Genomic DNA, 19,937 nt, shown 5'->3' on the forward strand with positions numbered 1-19,937 from the left:
CTTCAGTCTCTTTCCATACCCTCTCCACAAAAGCTAGAAAACTTGGGTATAGACTTCAAGCATTAATTACTCTAAACAATTTAGGACCCCAATCCATAGTGACTTCTAATATGTTAAGGTGAGCATGGCTGCTTTGTTGTTTTGTGAGCATGGTTGCTGAGATGGTTGTGGCTGAGGGTGGGCGCACTGCTGTACTTAGGCTGCTGATGCTCAATTTTCTCAGGCTCACTTCATGCTACTGTTGCTTGATCTGCTCCTGGGCTGTGCTGTTAGTCCTGAAGCATTGGTGCTTAGGCTAGTCGTGTTGAGCAGTACCAAACCTGTAATAAGTCTATCTAATGCTCCAGCAGAGGAGTGTTTTGTTGCTTTATTGCTTTTGGTTTGTTTTGTTTTGCTCTGCATGTTGGTTTCTCACCAACTTGGAGCTCCGAGTGTGTGCTAGCAGATGATTTGATGTGCATCTCGGTGCCAACCTAGTTGGGATCTGTATGTTTCACTGTGATACTTTTTGCACCCTCTTCTTTATTGATGTAAGTTGTCATACTCGATATGTTTTTCCATCAATAAAGCTTCTTTTTTGCCGATTAAAAAAAAAAAAATTTGCTGGTTGACATTTGATATACTTCTCAGAGACCCCTATGTCATTGTAAGTTTTATCTATTTGTTTACTCTTATAAGAACTTGAGATAATTTCAGTGCCAAAGTAAGGTGGTGTTTGATAAAGCTGAAAACTGAAAATTAAAAATTAAGTATTGAAAGTTGAATGTTGAATTTTTTAAGCTGAAAAATTGTTTGATGAAAATTTAAGTACTTAACTAAATATAAATTGTTTGATATATATGTAAGATCAAATTTAAAATTTATTATTTTTAAATTATATATTTCAATTTTTATATTATGATGGTGGTGGGAGTGATGGTATGATGGCGATGGTAATGGTGGCGGTGGCGGTGGCAGTGGCGGTGGCGTTCATGGTAGTGGTAGTGGTGGTGGTGGTGGTGGTGATAGTAGCGGTAGCAATGGTAATCAAGTAATTGTGGTACTTATGGCAATAATGATAATGGTGATAAAGGTGGTGGTGGTGGTAGCAATAACAATGGTGGTAGTGATGGTAGTGACATGATTGTGTTGGTTGTGATAGCAGTGGTAGTAGTAGCGGTGGCAGCTGTAGTAGTGGTAGCGGTGGCATGGTGGTGGTGATAGTGATAGTAATGGTAGTGATAATGATAGCGGTAGCACGATGGTGGCGGTTGTGGTTGTGGTAGTGGTGGTAACAGTGAAGTGAGTTTATAATAGTATATATCGAGTTTTATATATAGTATTTATAAATTCAGTCAGAATTAAGTAACTTTCATATGACTTAATTTTTTTTAAAAAAATTTTAGTCTACATTTTAAGAGATATTTAAAATTTTAAGTGATATCAATTATAATTATCAAACAGATTTAATGGATTATCCCTTAATACATTCAATTTTAAGTGTTGAACGAGGTTATCGAACACTCTCTCACACAAATTTGAATCAAATTATTGGATGGATGTAATTAGGTCAACATATTCTTATGAAAAAATAGAGCTTCACTAGTATTTTAGTTAAATGAGTTCTAAAAAACAGGCACTCTTGTTTTAGTTTAACATTCCTATATCATCGTAACTAATTGACTTTTCACCTAGTTTTTGTTTTTATCGATAAAAGAAATCTTTATTGATGAACCACATATAAATTACATATGAAAGGCAAAACATCAATAAAGAGGAGCTTGGAGCTAGAAAAATCTCCAACCTCCAAGTTTGTGAGAAACCAACAACACAAAACAAAGCATAAGCAACACCTAAATGACAGATAGACAACAGCAGCCACTAGCAGCAGACAAACTCAGATATAGACCAGAAAGGAGCTACCTAGCAGCAAACCACCCAAAAAACCAGTTACAGTCCTCACTGAAAGAAGTCACCAAGACCCCAGACTACACAGCACTTGGCATAGCTCCCATGCATCCAAATGACTACACCTCTGCCCTCAGCAACACATTTCCTGCACCTTGCACACAAAGCTAAGCCACCAGCACCATCAGATCAGATTTCACCCCCATACCTCAACACCAAAACTGAGTATACCAGGCTAAACCAGCAGTAGAAATTGGAGCAACACATCAGAAATCACTTCAAATTGGAGCAGCGCTGCAGATCAATATACAGCCTAAATAACCACCTAACACATTGACCTTCATCCCATTGAAGCATCCAACATTGACTCCTACCACAACAGCAACCAGACCAACACATAAATCAGCAGACCATATCAGATGCAAACTAGCAGAAGAGCAACCTATACAAATAGATATCTGCAATTTCTAAACAAAATAACAACTGGACTCCATTCACATCACAGCAGTAACAACAATCAGCAAAACAGAGGACCTGAAGTAGAATCAAGCCAGACCAGACCATTCACACATTGAAGCAGCTGAATCAGGCACCCTACAGCAGAGGACCTGAAGCAGAATTGCAAAGGGTTTGAACAGACAACCTGATCTGATCGAAATTGCAAACAATATCATCAACTGAATACTCAACCTCCAAACTCCATTTTACCCACAGAGCAATCTGCACCTTCACCTTATCACAAAAATCATCAAAAATGGGTTGTACCCCTTTGAACATACATTTATTTCGCAAACTCCAAACTGACCATAACATAACAGCTGGAACTATCTCCCATAATCTAAAGACCCAATGCTTACTCTTACCAGCAGACCACCACTGTAACAAGTCTTGAACTGATCTAGGGATTGCCCAAACCTGACCACTCCATCTTATCATTTGAGACCAACATTTCCACACCAGTGGACAAAACATAAGCACATGATTCAAGGATTCCACCTCAGCTTGGCAAAACATACACATATTATTTGCTGAAACAGGTAGCACCCCAATCCTCCGAAGGAAGGTTGCAGTCTTTATTCTTCCTCTCCAAGCTAACCAACAAACGAACTGTATTTTTGGCGGAGCTAAACCGACCTATACCCCTTTAGGTACAACCTGACCAGTCCCTATTTGATCATCCCACCATCTTCTCACAGAAGAGACAGAAAAAAGGCCTGAACTATTTGCCAACCAAAAGCAAGAGTCAACACAATCAAACCTTAGCACTGTAGACGTATCCAACAACTCCATCAATCTCTGTAGCTCCTCAACTTCCCATACAAATAACTGGCTTCTAAATTTAAGCTGCCACAGCTCCATATTACTCTTCTTAGCACTGATTCGCTGAAGGGACTCCTCTTTCTCAGTGGATAAACTGTAAAGCCTAGGGAATTGAATCTTTAGGTCACTATTGTTAAGCCATTTATCCTGCCAAAACAAGATTCTCCTTCCATTTCCAACCTTAATTCTAAAATGCTCACCTTAGAAATCCCCCAATTGCTGATTTTCTGAGAGCAATTTCACAATGTCCAACCAGACTATGGACATCCCACCTAAAAAGTTCAGATCTTGAAGCCAACCTCCTCTATTCCTACCATACCTTAAACAAACCACAGTTTTCCACAGAGCTGAGTCTTCATTACCATACCCCCACCACCGCTTCAATAGCAAGCATTCACTCACCTCTCCTAAGTCTCTCACACCCAAACCTCCTTGACTTTTACTTCTTGTGATCTCCTTCCATTTGACCAAGTGCACTTTCCTTTTATTAACATTCCCTCCCCACAAAAAAGATGACTGCAACTTGACTAAGGCTTTAACAACACCCTTAGGCATTCTAAAGAGAGAAAGAAAATAGATTGGCAAAATAGCAAGGACTGACTTGATCAAGGTCAATCTCCCAGCATAGGAAAGAAGCTTCTTCTTCCAAGAGGCCAGCTTTTTCTTCACCTTCTGCACAACTGGGTCCCAAGTACTCTGTTTCCTAGGATTAGCCCCTAAAAGGAGACCAAGGAAAGAAAATGGTAATTTCTTAGTTAAGCAATTCAAAACCCTAGCAAACTCCTTGGATTGATCTTCTTGGAAGCCCACACCACACACTACACTTTTATGATAATTAATTCTTAACCCAGTCATCACTTCAAAACATCTCAACACCCTCTTAATATTCGAAATATCCTCAATATCCCCTTCACAGAATATAATAGTATTATCAGCAAATTGGAGATGTGAAACACTCACATCATTGGAACCAACAGTAGCACCCCTACATAAGCCCAGTACTTTAGCCTTAGCAAGTAGCAAATTAAGCCCTTCTACAGCAATAATGAACAAGAATGGAGAAAGGGGATCCCCTTGCCTTAACCCCTTTTGTGGCTGGAACTCCTCTGTAGGTGCACCATTGACAAGAACTGACACCATAGTTGTAGAGATACAAGCTTTCATCCACCTAATCCATTTGACACCAAATCCAAAATTTCTCATCATTGCCAACAAGAATTCCCAATTTATTGAATCATAGGCTATATCAAAATCCAATTTTAAGATAATGCCTTTCTTCTTAGACTTTTTCCACCAATCCACAACTTCATTTGCTATCAACACCCCATCTAAGATATATCTACCACTGACAAAAGCCGACTGCACTTTATTTAATCACAGAGGGAAAGACCTTTTTTAATCTTCTAGATAGCACCTTGGCCAAAATCTTGTACATTGAGGTAACCAAGCTGATGGGTCTATAGTCGCCCAAGCCTATGGGATTGTCCTTCTTGGGTATGAGCACCATGAAAGAGCTGTTAACACCCCTTGACAGCTTCCCATTTGTGTAAAACTCATACATCAATATATCACCTTTCATTATTCCGCAACATTTTTTAATGCAACCTAAGTTAAAACCATCTGGCCCAGGAGCCTTGTTCCCATCACAATCCTGAATAGCTGCCCATATCTCTTCTTCAGTAAACATTTCTTGTAAACCCACTGCTGCCTCCGGAGAAATTGTAACAAAAGGTCCAAAAATTTGTGGCCTAGAAGTCCAACTTTCAGCAAAATGGTTTCTGAAATGACTAAGCACTGCTTGTTTCACCTGAGTTGGATCCTCATGTCTCACTCTCTCCACTGTCACAGAATCTATCAAGTTCACTCTCTGCCTACTACGTGCCATAAGATGGAAAAATCTAGTATTTTTGTCACCACACCTAGCCCACAACAATATAGACTTTTGATGCCATATTCTTTCCTTATCCCTACTAAGCTTCCATACCTGACTTCTAACCTCTCTCATTCTTGTTGTTTCCAGCACATCCAGAGATCTAATTTTTGCCTTCAAATCCCATTCATGTAGTTCTTGTTCTACTGACCTCAACATAGTATCAATATTGCCAAACACCTCCCTATTTCATACCCTTAAGTGACCCCTTAAGGAGGATAGCTTCCTCATTAATCTGTACCCTGCCCATCCTGAAACCTGTGTGACCTCCCAAATGTGCTTGATTTCAGTCAAGAATATAGGATACGGTGTCCAAGCATTAATGAATTTGAATGGCTTAGGACCCCGATCCCTATCATCTTCCTTCAACAAAATTGGAGAATGGTCTGAAATTGTTCTAGGTAATCCCCATTGATTAAATGAAAAATTTTCTAGCCAAATGGAGTCTAATAAAAAAATGATCTATCCTACTCCACCTATCCCCTTCCCATGCATTACACCAAGTGAATTTTCTACCTAACATAGGCAAATCAGACAGCTCCAACTGTTCCACAAACTCATTGAACTCCTTCATCCCCCTCTCTCTTCTTGAACACCCTTTCCTCTCACTCAATAATCTGATTTCATTAAAATCACCACCCACACACCATGGATTTGGAAAATGGGGTTGTAAGCACACAAGGGAATTCCATAACTTCTTCCTCCCAGACACCTCATTTGGAGCATATATATTAACAATTACACAATCAAAATGTTGAGCCAAGGTACCTGAGAGTAGAATGAAGTGCTTACTACTGCAGCAGTCTTTTAGCTCAAACACTTGTGGCCTCCAAATACACAACAACCCTCCTGCACTTCCTTCTGAATCCACCATCGTATAACCCATCTCTTCAAAAGGCTACATGGATCTCACAAAATGCTCCTCCACTGAATTCCTTTTGGTTTCTTGTACAAGTAAGACATCCACTCTTCTATCCTTCACCAAATTCTTTATTTTGCCCCTCTTTTGTGACCTTCTTAGCCCTCTAACATTCCAAGATAAAATCTGCATAATAAACTTATATTTTCTCCTTAGTCCCCTATTTAACAAACTGTTAAGGTCTGACTGCCCCTTCCTCACCTGCAATTCTTTGTAAATCATTTTCTTCAAGTTCCACTATCTTGTTGACTAGCTCATCCTCTTTACCTTGACATTGCAAACCCAACAGTTTTCCAATCTTCACTGTTGCTTGTGCTTCATCCATTAAATTTTTCCTCCTTTGTGTTGCATGACTCTGAGACGAAGACAAAGAAGTAGCAGCTGCAGCTGCTACTGCTGAAGCTCTGAATAGTGTTCCTCTTTGAAAACCAAGCCTTCCAACCATGCTTCTTTGTTTGCTATGGCCGCCTATAGAGCAGGAGCCTCTCTTTATCCCTATGCCCTTCTGCCGTGATAAATTACCTTTAATACCAACTGCTACCATGTTCTTTGAGTTTTTCCCAACTTTTTTAACCATACTGGAATGTGATAAATGGGAGACATGGGCCTCAGATGATCTGAGTTGTGTTTGGGCCACACTGTCACTCAAATCCAAGCCTAACCCAACTTGTAATCTGCTAGGCTGAGGCCCAACCTGCAAGCCTTCAAGAATTACTTCCAAATTTATATTTGATGTGACCCCCTTCGGCCCATTCACTGCACTTACAAGTCCAGTATTGACAACAGCCCCATCCAATTTTTGAATTTTGGTCATCATTATAGCTGTGAATTGACTCCCTAATTCATACCCTCTTCTTTGGACCCAGTGCCTACCTTACCCTTTCCCATACTCTCCATAGCTTCAGTTGGTGCATACTTCCCATCATAACCCCTACGTATCACATCTGATCTACCAGCCACTGTTTCCTGAACCCTGCTAACACTACAAGAAAAAGCACTATTGGCGACTAAAAAATGACATTTCGTCGCTTAAAGTATAGCATTTGGCGACTAAAAATGCATTAGTAGCCAAAAGTAAATATTTGTGACTAAAAAATTTTAGTAGCCAAAAGTATAGAATTGGCGACTAAAATTATGTTTAGTCGCCAAAAGTGATGTCCTTTTTTTTTTCTACTAAATAATTTATTTTTACATAAATTATGTTCAATAAAAAATAATTATGTTTATATATATACTTTGATATTAATATGGGTCTAAGTACTATATAAATAATATATGTTGCATATATAATCATATGATGTTATGGATGTGTAGTGGAAAGAGTGTGTTGTATAAGGTTTATGGTGTGGGAGGTTGATGATTCGAATCTCTACAAGAGCAGGGTGTAAATGTATAATTTAAAAAATATAATTGACTATTGGCGACCAAAGTTTTGGTTGGTAAAGACTTGTTTTTTGGAGACTAAAAGTTTTTTAGTCGCCAATATCTTTCCCGACCGTTTTCCAGCGACCAAACCGGCGACTAAAAAATTTAGTCAGGGAAACTTAAAAACCGACTTTTGGTGGCTAAAAATTGACTTTTGGCGACTAAAAATGTAGTCGCCAAATGTGTTTTTTCTTGTAGTATAACCTCATCATCTTCACCAACCACGTCATTCTCCCTTGCTATAGTACCTCTGTAATCACACCTCGCTGTCTCACCATTGCCAGACACCTGATCCACCTCTACAGTCTCACAACCTTTAGATTTCAACTCTAGTATCTCCTTCACTCGGCTTTCACTGGAAGTAGGAAACAATCACTTTGGTAGTTCTTCACAGATCCTTACTGGTATAGATTTACCTTTGAGTTCCAAAAAGACTACCGAATTAATCAACTCCATACATCTTGTGATTACTCGTACTCTTCTATGGTGAAAATTTTGTGGGCTAGTAACATCCTCTTGGAACTGAACAACAGTCCCCCAATAGCTTCCAATGCTTCTAAAAGTCGTCACACTCCAGAGATTAATTGGTATGCCAAAGCAATTTAACTAGACACATCTCTCTTGCTCCTCAAACTGGCTCTTCCCCCACTCATCAACTAAATCACACCACTTCTTACCCCACTTGTCTATTTGTTCCTTCCCTTCCTTCATCTGTTGAATAGAATTAAAAGTTAGCACTACTATTCTTCCTCCATTGTCCCTAACAATGACATCCCTCATTCTCCTATTATGTAGTTCTGCTTTGAACACTTCCACAGCTAAGAAGCTACTCAACTTCACCACTAAACTTTCGTAAAGCCATCCGTTTCCTTCTTCATAAGCTCCGATCACCACCTTCCCACTGTCACGTACTCCTCCTCTCACTAATGCTTCTGCATATGACTGCTTAACCCCATTATCCTACCATTGTTGCCTTTGAGGCCGCTGATGCATCGCTCTGCCTTCATCCCCTCTGTTTAGCATCCCCTTCTGTCGATGACCCAGAGCATGAGGTTTTTGAAACTCTGCTTTTTTAACTTTCAGCGCCTTGTTATCACACCACAAACCATTAGCCTTCTCAATCGCCATCTCTGCCGACACCTCACAATCGTATCGCATAAAACCAAATCTGGAACCTAAAACTCTTCTCTTCTTCCCTGGTATGAACGCATCCTTGACCACGCCAAACTTTCTAAAAAGACTGAATAATCCTTTAGCATCCATGGACTCAGGGATGTTGTCCACAAAAATGGTAATCACCTCTGTCTTCTTGCAAAAACCATCCTGATTTCCTACCACCCTCCTTTTGATCACAGGAATCCAACCACCATTCATTTTGACCTTTTTTGTTTGGGTCTGACTTTTCACCTAGTGTTCGGTAACATTGTCAATTTTTTATTTTCTAAAGGAGAAAATTTCAAAAAACGTTGCCATTTTTTTATTAAAAAAAAACAAAAAAAACAAGAACATCAATACTATTCTAAAGGGGGAGTGGGGAATTGAGGTTTGGTGCTAAACATTTTCATTTCCAGTTTTAAAGTTTTTTTTAAAAAAATAAAAAAATAAAAACAAAAAATAAACATTTCAAATGCAATTGGAATCCTAAGTTGCTTTTGAAACTTAAATCACTTTGAACCTATGTGATTTTAGGTACCAAATGCGATCGGAATCCTATCGGGCTCAGCCCAGATAATCCTCTACTTGATATACAAAAACATGTCAACAAAATCAGCCGTGATAATGGCGGAAGAACTAATTGTGTGCTCGCTTCAAATCGTGGTCAAAGAAGACATCAAAATGCAAACAAAACTTTGATGAATCCAAAATGAAGAATCAAAGCCTTAGTAGAGGAAGCAGCCTCCCCAATTCATCCGTATCTCACCAGAATTGCATAGAAAAGATTATGAGATCATTTTCTTCGAGATCATATGAATAAGAATATGATGTTGAAAATACAGATCTTGATTGTTGATCATATTTGATTTCAAAGTAAAGCTGTCCCCTGAACAGGTGGCTGAAATTATTCAAATTTACTGGATTAGCAACTAATAATGTTAATAATATGTAGAACACTCATGACATACATGGGAAACATCTGAATAACATAAAAAATAAAAATGAATCCATGATAGTTCAATCTATTATCTCTAAAATGATAAAGATAACACATCTATTAAGTTCCTGCTCAAAATTCTAAGTATTGAAATAGTTGGAGATAATTACAATATTCTCTTAAACACCTGAATACAAAAACTTCTAATCAAAGATGCTTAAAGTTTATAATGATTCTAATCGCCTTAAATCACTAGGTTTTTTTTTTTTTTTTTTTTTCCTTCAAATTTGAGACCAGGGTGCACCAAAATATGATCATCATAATTTTAGTGACAAAATTTTAGACGATTAGCCTGCTCTTACATATGAACCAGTTTTCAGAATGTCGATTAAAAAATGAGAGACCATCTTATTATGTTAAAAAATTGCATGAATTTGGAGAAATTTGGTGGAACACCCAACATTCACACCTCAAAAAGTAGTGCTTTCAACCATCTGCTTATTTGGTAGTTTCACCTTGATTTTTCTGAATGCAATAATACACACACCAAAATAAAATATATATATATATATATATAGGAAAAATGAATGCACAATAACGTGGCTAAATTTGAACCTATCATTTTAAGTTTAAAACAAGAATTTTTGACAATTTACCCACTTAAAGTCGTTCAAAAGTGCAACTGATACTCTAAAATATTAATTTGAACAAATTATACCCGAAAGTTTTTCAAAATTGTAATTAACCTTCTAGAAGATGAATTTGAGCAAATTTATGCTAAAAGAGGATAAATTAAGTTTAGTACCCCTACACTTTCACCAAAATTTTACTTTGATCCTTTTACTTTCAATTCTAAAAATCAATCCCCTACACTTTAAATTAAGTTACAATCTCACCATTCCGTCCATTTGTTGTTCATAAGGCTAACAAGAATTAAAAGTTGAGAGATTAAAGTGAGATTTTAGTAATAGTGTAAGAATGCTGACGAGACCCAAAAAATGTCACATATGTTTTAGATGACAAGTTCTGTCAGTTTTATTAACAGAAGATAGACGGAAAGATGATATTGCAACCCAGTCGAATGTTGATTGTTATAATTGAAAGTAAATGGACCAAAATGAGATTTTGATGAAGGTGCAGGGATGCTAAATGTAATTAACCTGCTAAAAGATATTTGAAAGTGCAATTAGTTGAGAGAAATAACATTGAAGAATTAAATTTAGGACAAGAAAAATGCTTTGGAGCTCTAATTCTTGAGCTCTAAAGCCAGCTCTAATGAGTTGGCAATGAGCCCCACCCATTGTGATGTGATGTTTTGGTCCCTTTTTTTTTCTTTTCTTTTTTTTTTTCTGTTTCTCCTTACCATGTCATTAGTGCTCCATTAGAACATCAAAATTAGTAACAATTTGCTTCAATTTATCTTTTAGGGCCAATAGAACAAAATGAATTGTGTGAAAGTAAGATATTCTCAATTCGGGAACCCTTGAATTCATATTCGATGTACAAGTTTAAGACATAGTGAGAATTCTTGATCTTTCTCAATATCTCTCAATTTGAAAATCTATGATTGAAATTGATGTCTTTTGATTGATTCCTCAACTACCACATGATCATGATGGAGGATTCTCTACAAAACTACAGAATAAAATTTTCCTTATTTGCTTAACATATAGTTTGCGAGACTATCATGTTAAGAAATGTGTGTTACACCCATCAAAACATGCTGATCTTTCATATAATTTGATCATGGTTCTCATAGTCTTGACTGTGACTCAAATAATTTCTTACAAGCAAAGTCTCAACTTTGTAATCATAAGGCTAGGGTAATAAGGATTGTTACAACCATCAAAAGATGGTAATCTTTCATATAGCTAGTTTGGTCATGGTTCTAAATCTTGACAGAGACTGAAATGATTTCACAAATTCAAAAGGTTCATCTATCTAACAATAGAAGTATTCAAAACTCATATGAAAATTAATTCAAAACAATATGTTCTGTAGTGATTTAATTTTTGACTGATAAACACTACTAAAAAAAACACTTTTTGCGACCGCTACAAGCCGTCGCAAATAATAAAAATACAGTTGCAAAAGACCGATGGCCCATGCGACGGTAAATGGGGGTCACGAATGTGGGGGTGGCAAATACTTTTTGCGACGGCAAAGCAACGGTCGCAAATTATTCGCGACCGCTATTTTGCCACCGCAAAAAATAAAGAAAAATGCTAACATATTTTTTGGCGACCATCTTGTTACCGTCGCAAAAAAACAAAAACAAAAAAAGAAGAAAAAGAAACATAACAGTGTAACGTTAAGCATTCTAGGAATAGCAATGACAAGAATTCAAACAGTATAACATTATAGTTTAATCAGGCATTCCATTTGAGTCTCAAAATTGGAGCCATATGTAAAAGTTATGACAACTAATAGGCTGGAAAAAGTTCTTTTATGCCATTTTAGACTTTAAAACATATTTGGGACTGCACAATTTCATATTAAAACACAGAATCCGTCTTCATATTAAAAGCCCAAAATCCAAAGAATGTGAAAATAACAATTTGCTGAAGAGAATTTCCTCGTCTTGATTGCCAACATGGTTCTTCGCTCGCAAATTTTGATCTGGAAGTCACTAAACTTGTCCGAGTTCATAAACATAAGGCCATTATTCTTCGAGTCTAAACAACAACCCAACAAAGCATATTAGAAAATTACAGAGTCAAAAGAGCATATCAATGCTATGAAAATTGTGAGGATCATTTGAAGTGATTTTCTTTGCACACAAACAAATATTCCAAACCCACTTACAATTACAACTTCCCTAGTATCAAATTCAATATGGAAAGCAGATGTGAAACAATTGAAGAAAACCAGACTAATAACAAAATATATAAATCCAAAAAATCAATCTCTAAGACACAGGCAGCGAGTCCCACATCGAAACAATATGAGAACAAAAAGTCACTCATAAAATTTTATAGATGACATGCAGGTTCCAAAAACAGTCAGATGAAGGTAAACTAAAAAGGGTGAAGGATGTTTCTAACCATGGACAGGCAAATGACATATGGTAGTAGAAAGTAGAACCAAAACCAAAAAAAGCGAGAAAAAAAACATATAAAACAGAGAAAAATCAGGGAAACAATTCTCTCAAGCACTAAACTTCCAAAGGTGCTATCACAAACAATGATATATTTGATATAAAAACAAGCTTCAAGTCACAAAAGTACAATCAAGGTCTGGCTTGGAAGTCATTCTCCTAGAAAACTAATCAGAGCACATGCCATGATTATTAATTACTGTGACATTTTAGCATCATTATCCTGTTAAGTATATCACAAGAGAGCCAACAGAGGACTGCAAACCTGGAGGCTATGGCATCCCTCCAAGCACAGGAGCTCATAATGAATGTCCAAGCCATCAAAAGGGGTCCATACAACTGAAAAATCCACTAGTAGATCGGATAACTTTCAATGCTAATTCAGAACCCTGCCAATTACCAGTGAATCAAACCACCATTTATTGATTTATCATATAAATTAACCAAATTTATGTACGTTTAGAATTTATTTCACACATAACCCAAGTAACATAGGAAAAGAACATACCTCTATCATCAAACCATAATGGAAATGAGTGGGAGAGAGACAAAGATGAGAGCTGCCAATAGACTTGTAGAAATAGCAAATTTCCATTGAATGAAGATCAAACATTTGAAAAGTCACCATTCCATATTACAAAAGAAGTTCATTAGCTAACGCAAATATAATACGATATCCTCTTGAATGTTCGTAATGGATTCATTTATAATGGATTCATTTATAACTAACGCAAAAAGAGATAAGGACTTAGTATTGATTTTTTGATGTCAACAACTTTACTGCATATTTTTTTTTCTTTAAAAGGACTTTGAAGCCATTATCACCTATCAATTGACTTCATAAAAAGTTAAATATTCATTTAACAACACAAAACATGGTAATCAAACAGCATACTCATACAATTTGATCTGGCTTATAAGAGATCCCATTCTCTTCTGCTAATCAAATCACACTGAAAACAGAATCCTAAAATTGGCATCCTTATTAGACATTCAAAACACAAAATAAATAAATAAATAAAGAAAGAAAAAAAAAGAGCCTAATTAGGTATCCAAAACACAAAGCAAAGCACTAATTCAACATAAACAATAAACAATTCATCACAACCAACAACACACAAGCCTAATTTATACTAAATTGAAGAAAATAAACATCAATGGAATAGCCAAAAACCTAATAGCCTAAATTGAAGGATACATATGTTGAGGCAATGTGTACTTTTCAAGAGATTGATTAAGAAGGAAAATGAGAAAGAGATGATGATGATCCTATTATTACCTCTAATGAAAGATTCAGCAGTGTTAGTTAACTCTCATCAAAGACCTCGTGCAAAACGAGTGAGAGAGAAAAATCCACGAAACATCAGTCAACAAACCCTCAACTATTATTCCATCTTCAATTGATCTAAAACACACTCAAAAATCCCCAATTTATCAAATTAAAATCAACAGTGACTCAATGCTTAACACAAAAGCACACACGCACACACACACACACACACACACACACACATATATATACACATTTCGAGAGTAGAGATTTGAAGCAAAATTTCAAACCAAAGAAATATGAGATTGTCGGAGTCGAAGAGTTCAAGATCTTGAGGAAGTTGAGGACATCTACTTCGATTCTTGCTCGGACCTCAACAGAATAAATTCAATTTCAAACATTGATATTCACAACATATACATAATATATAGAGGTACATATACATGTGTAGTAGAGGTGCTAATTTGAGAAGATCAAAGGAGAGAGAGCATGAGATTGAGAGAAAGAGAGAAAGCGAGATTGAGGGAGAGAGAGGGAGAGAGAGATTCATACCAGTCGTATTACCGTGAGACCGATAGAGAGAGAGAGCGAGAGAAAGAGAACAATCGGTGTTTGTGGAGGGGCTAGGGCAAGTATAAAGAAAAGGGGAAAATAAATAGAAGAAAATAAGGGGGTAAATTGATTATTTGTGACGGCTAATCAGATGGTCGCAAATTATATTGTAGCAAAATGTCAGTTTTCTAGTAGTGAAAGTCACATTTAAAATAAATCGGTACTATACATTATTTTTTTAGATAAATTTCAATATATTTGTTTGAGGTTTTAGTATTACGTACCATCTACCCTCTATCCAAATCAAGGCCAACTCATGTATAAAGTGGCTGAAAAAATAGTCTTAGACAAATTATTATTATTTTTTAAATGCCCTAAATTTCAAAATAAGAATACAGTACAATTATTTTTTTTAAAGAAGTCCCATTTTGAAAAAACAAAATAAAACAAAACAAAACAAAACAAAATCCCAAACTTTCAAACGCAATTCTATTTTTTTGAAAGGTCCAATTTGAAATTTTGAAAAAGGCTCTTATCCAACCGAAAAAAAAACAGCACATTTGATTTAAAGTTTTCAAAAATAGTTTTATAAGTTTTAAATTCGTATTTTTTTTAGTAGATTTTTTTATCAATTTTTTATTTTTTTATCAAATTTTTTTTATTTTTTTGCTTTCTAGATTCACTTTATCTAAATACACTTAAAAAGTGAACAAAAAAATTTAAAAATTCATTGAATACAAAAAAAAAAAAAAATACAAAAATTCAGTACATTTTTATATTTTGTGATATTCAGTGACTTTTTTTTAAAAAGATTTTTGTATAAATTTTATACTTTTTAGATTTATATAGATTAAATGTATCTAAAAAGTAAAAATAGTTGATTAAAATTTTATTTAAAAAATTAATCAAAACAAGAAAAAAATACAAATTGAAAAATATTTTTGAAAATTTCAACCCAAACAATTGTATGATAAAAATTGCTTCTTAAAAGGGTTTTTTATTAATAAATCCTATTTAGATGTGTTCTAATCCAATAAGTCCATTAAAGAAAATTATAACTTAGTTAGCCCTGGGTAATTATACTTTTATTCCATGAGATTCTTTTTTTCATGATTTATATTGTTTGTCGAATTATTATACCATTATATCTATTGTTGATATGTATTGCATAGAAGAATGATATACACATCTCCTTTTTTTTGCTACCTCTATTTTGGTAATTACTATTATTCACGTTTTTCTTGTTGATTAATTTTCATTCGCATTTGTGGTATTGTTTCATTGTGCTAAGGTTTCGAAACTCTATATTTGGTGGGGTTTAGAAACTCTAGCTTACACATGGTGGTAAAATAATATTATGTTCCTTTATTGTTGCGGTGAAATTTTGTGTTCCTCCATTGTTACTTTGTGTTTGAAGTTCTATGTTCGTCCATTATTACTCTGTGTTCGAAACTCTATGTTTCTTCATTATTGTAAATCGAAACTCTGTTTATGTCCAGTCAATTTTGTTACAAACATATTCTTCAAAGGTAAGTTGGTTTGATTTGGATTGGTGAAATAGTGAAATTGCATAGATTGTTAATGATAGTGATAATGATAAAGATGAAAACGAAGATGAAGATGAGGATGTGGGTGATATTTTTTTGTTTTTAGAGTGATTGAGTTTTTTTTTTTTTTTTTTTTGGATTTTTAATTCTATTGCTACCATTGTTTCTATTTTTTTTGTCAATCAGTATGAATGTTCACATTTCAAACTATTTGAAAATCTAAAAAATAAGTGTTGGAACATAGATATGGATATATGGATATATTTATATATTTTACAATATGTTAATATTCACATATCATTGGTTATTTGTTACTATACTAGTTGTTTGAACAATCATTTTTTATTACCATTAAACCATTGAAATAGTCATTTTTTTTCTTTCAGTTTTGTTTCATGTTACAATGTGAATGTTCACATTGGTATGAATTTAGCTTTTCTAAGGTTAGTTGTATGTTAATTGTAAATTGTGAACATTCACATTATATTTTGGTATAAGTTTATTTTTTGAAATTTTTTCGAAAGTTATTCGTATTTTGTTGTTTTTTTACTATATTTGTTGGTTGAATAATACTTTTTATTATCATTGAACAATCAAAATAGTCGATTTTCACTTTTTTAATTTTATTTTATATTTTCACATTGCAGTATGAATGTTTACATTGGTATGAGTTTTTTTTTTTTTTTTAAACCAGTTATATATTAATTGTAAATTGTGAACATTTAGATTGTATTTTGGTATAAGTTTTATTTTTTCGAATGTTAATTGTATGCTTGTTGTTTTTGTTACTTTGTTAGTTGAACAATTATTTTTGTTAACATTAAACAATTGAAATAGTCGATTTTCACTTTTTTCAATTTTGTTTTATATTTTCACGTTGCAGTATAAATGTTTACATTAGTATGAGTTATTTTTTTTAAGGCTATTTGTATGTTAATTATAAATTGTGAACATTCACATTATATTTTGATATGAATTTTACTTTTTCGAAGGTTAGTTGTATATTTGTTATTTATTGTAAACATTCACATTGTACTTCAAGATGTGTTTTTTTTTTTTTCAAAAGTTAGTTGTATGTTTGTTGTTTACTGTGAACATTCACATTGCATTTTGATTTTCATTTAGATTTTTTGTTGCGTTATTTTTAAAATTTTCAAATTATAAAAAGGTTCAAAGTTCATAATTTGAATTTTTTTTTATAAAATGTGGGAGAGATTTTCTCCTTAAGGGACAGATTTTCTCCATGGAATAATGGAAAGATTTTCTCTTTAAAATGAGGAAGATATTTTCTCCATAAAATGAGAGACTATTGTTATATATTAGTTTCAAAATATAAACATATGCAAAAAAATTAAAAAAGATAAGTTGGTTATATTACATTAAACAAGATATAATAGAATACTCAAAAAGAATATAGATTAGATAAAATAAAATACTTAGAATGAGGATTTATCAAGAAAATGACCATTCTTAAAACTTCATTGATAAGTTTTTTTTTTTCATGTTTAAATTAAAATTATATACATCCTACTTTTCAAGATTCTCCTTTAATGAGAGTCTTATATGTTACAGAAATGTATCTTTCTAACTAAGATCTTAGATACACCAAATAGTAAACAAAAAAGATAAGAAAATCAAATAAATCAAACACACACAAAAATACAAGGATTTATGTGATTCACCCCAGAATAGGGGTACATCCACAACTGTTGCAATTTTCATTATGATCAGAAAATAATACAACTCTCCTAACTTATAAGAAACACCTCATTCATCTATTTATAAATATAGAATTAGAGCAACATGAAAGCAATTATGAAATTACCAAAGTACACAAAAAAATTCGGCGGTTAGGAGGAGGCCCTCCTTTTAGAGGGTTTGGGGTAGGGATGGCTACAGGACGGGTGTGCCATTCCCCACCCCTGTCACTGTCGACAAACTCCACCCTCGTTACGGGTAGAATTTTTCAACCCCACCCCCTCCCCCACATTTTAAATAGTCAAAAAAATTAAGAACCATTTAAATTCTTAACACACTAAATAATTTTTTTTATTTGCATATATATAAACAGTGAGACTTTTAAAATTATTTTCTTATATCTAATTATATTTTTTATATATATACATATATTATTTATTTATATATTATTAATTATATCGGGTCGGGTTTTGATCAGGCGAAGCAATACCCACCTCTGCCCCACCACCGTTGCGGGTGAGCAAAACATAATCCACCCCCGCTCCACATAAGTGTCGGGACGAGTAAAATTTGTCACATTCGGAGGAGTATGGACAGGCCCCCACATATCAGATTAAAATGGCTATCCCTAGTTTGGGGAAAGGCCCTTCCCTTGGAGCCCCTCCTTCCAAGCCCTCTATTAAATCTTAGGTTGATTAAACACTACTTATCAGAATCCACAGACCAACACTATATACTAATATATCCTTTTACTAGTGAAATTGGCTCACACAAAGTGTGAACAAGTGCCCTTTATAAAACATAAATTATATAAGTTTTCTGAGACTTGAAATATAATAAATCATTAGATATATATTTTTGTTAGTAATTATTAAAAAAAAAATTGGTGATAAATCTAATCTGAAAAGTGTATAAGGTATTAGGCTCAGTAGATACTTTTTGTTGGTGAGAAGTCTACCTTTTGTGAAATAGTTTTGTGAGAAGTTCTTTTGTTGGTTTTGGAGGACATTTTGTCTCTAATTTTTGACTATCTGTTGAAATTATTTCTATCTGTACAAAGTAATATCTATCTGTTCAATTTTTCCCCTATCTGTTCCATTTTTCCCCTTATCTGTTCACATTTATATCTATCTATTTAATTTTTTTCCCATATGTTCAATTTTTTTCCTTTATCTGTTCAAATTTTGATCGTATACATCAAAATATTTTTATCTTTTCAAATTTGTTTTATCTGTTCAAATTTTTGACCTATCTGTTCAATTTTTGTACCCCATTGTGGTGAATAGCATACTGTATCCCATTATTCGATATCTAGGAGCTTCAGTGACATGTAAATAGTCTAACCATTTTGTAAGATAGGTCATGTAGAATGACATGTTAAACTATAATCATGAAGTCAAATTATAAATGATATACATAAAACTAATACATTCCAAATCCCCATGATAATCTCCATAACTCATAATAGATGAAACAGAAATAGAAAAAAGAAAAAAAAATTACAGTTTTACTGAGATGATCAAGATTCACAGATGCAAAATGAAGAAGATCGTTGCAGGGAATAACACATGCAACAGGAAAGAACTTATGATTTGGATCTCACGGTCAGCACCATCGTCACATCTTCCACGCTTCAGTAGAAGGTCATCGACGAGTCAGCTGCGGTGGAAATGGTGGTTTATCCGATGACGATCAAGGTTCTGAAAGCCGAACATGAATTATAGACTATTCTTTGAATTTTGATTCATTGTCGTCACTATGATCTAGCATTTCGCTCTTGCTTCTGCGAAATGGAATCGAAGGGATCTTCCTCAGCTTCAACTCACCGACCTTCCAGACGATTCCTTGTTGTGTTTAGGCGTCGCCGCCTTGACGGTGATGGGATTCGAGGGTTGTTCTGGCTCCGAATTCCCTGACATTAATGGCAAATAAAGTTATGGAGATCTAATTCTTCATGGAATCATGAGAGAGAGAGAGGATTTACAGTGACTTTAGGTTTGGATGAAGAGAGAGAAAGGGGGAAAGAAAGAGGGCGTATTAGGATTTGATACGATTTGAAATCAAAGTGTGATGGAGAGAGTGGTGTACGATAGTTATATTTTGTTAAAATATAATTTGTAATCTAAAAAAGTTTAGAGTAGTTAATAATTTATGAAGATAATTATCTAGAAAAATCTAGAGTAGTTAATGAATAATTTAT

General features: G+C 34.4%; 1 protein-coding gene across 1 annotated transcript; it reads right to left on the reverse strand.

Annotated features, from left to right (window-relative positions):
• Positions 1-5,326: 5,326 nt before the first annotated feature.
• On the reverse strand, positions 5,327-6,023 carry LOC114291222 (uncharacterized). Its single transcript, XM_082911515.1, has 2 exons — positions 5,654-6,023; positions 5,327-5,523 (listed from the first exon to the last, which is right to left on the reverse strand). The coding sequence occupies exons 1-2, from the start codon at positions 6,021-6,023 to the stop codon at positions 5,327-5,329; spliced, it is 567 nt and encodes a 188-aa protein (XP_082767641.1).
• Between the last annotated feature and the right edge of the window lie 13,914 nt (positions 6,024-19,937).

The sequence above is a fragment of the Camellia sinensis genome, chromosome 2 (genome assembly GCF_055761805.1).
Source record: "Camellia sinensis isolate YWXY chromosome 2, ASM5576180v1, whole genome shotgun sequence".
Lineage (NCBI taxonomy): Eukaryota > Viridiplantae > Streptophyta > Magnoliopsida > Ericales > Theaceae > Camellia > Camellia sinensis.

Bases quoted from the DNA above. Each gene is read 5' to 3' on its own strand.
- LOC114291222 (XM_082911515.1), bottom strand. From the start codon at position 6,023: ATGGGTTATACGATGGTGGATTCAGAAGGAAGTGCAGGAGGGTTGTTG. The intron at 5,524-5,653 runs GTAGAAAATTCA...GAACAATTTCAG, and splicing joins GTCTGATTTGCCTATGTTAG to ACCATTCTCCAATTTTGTTG.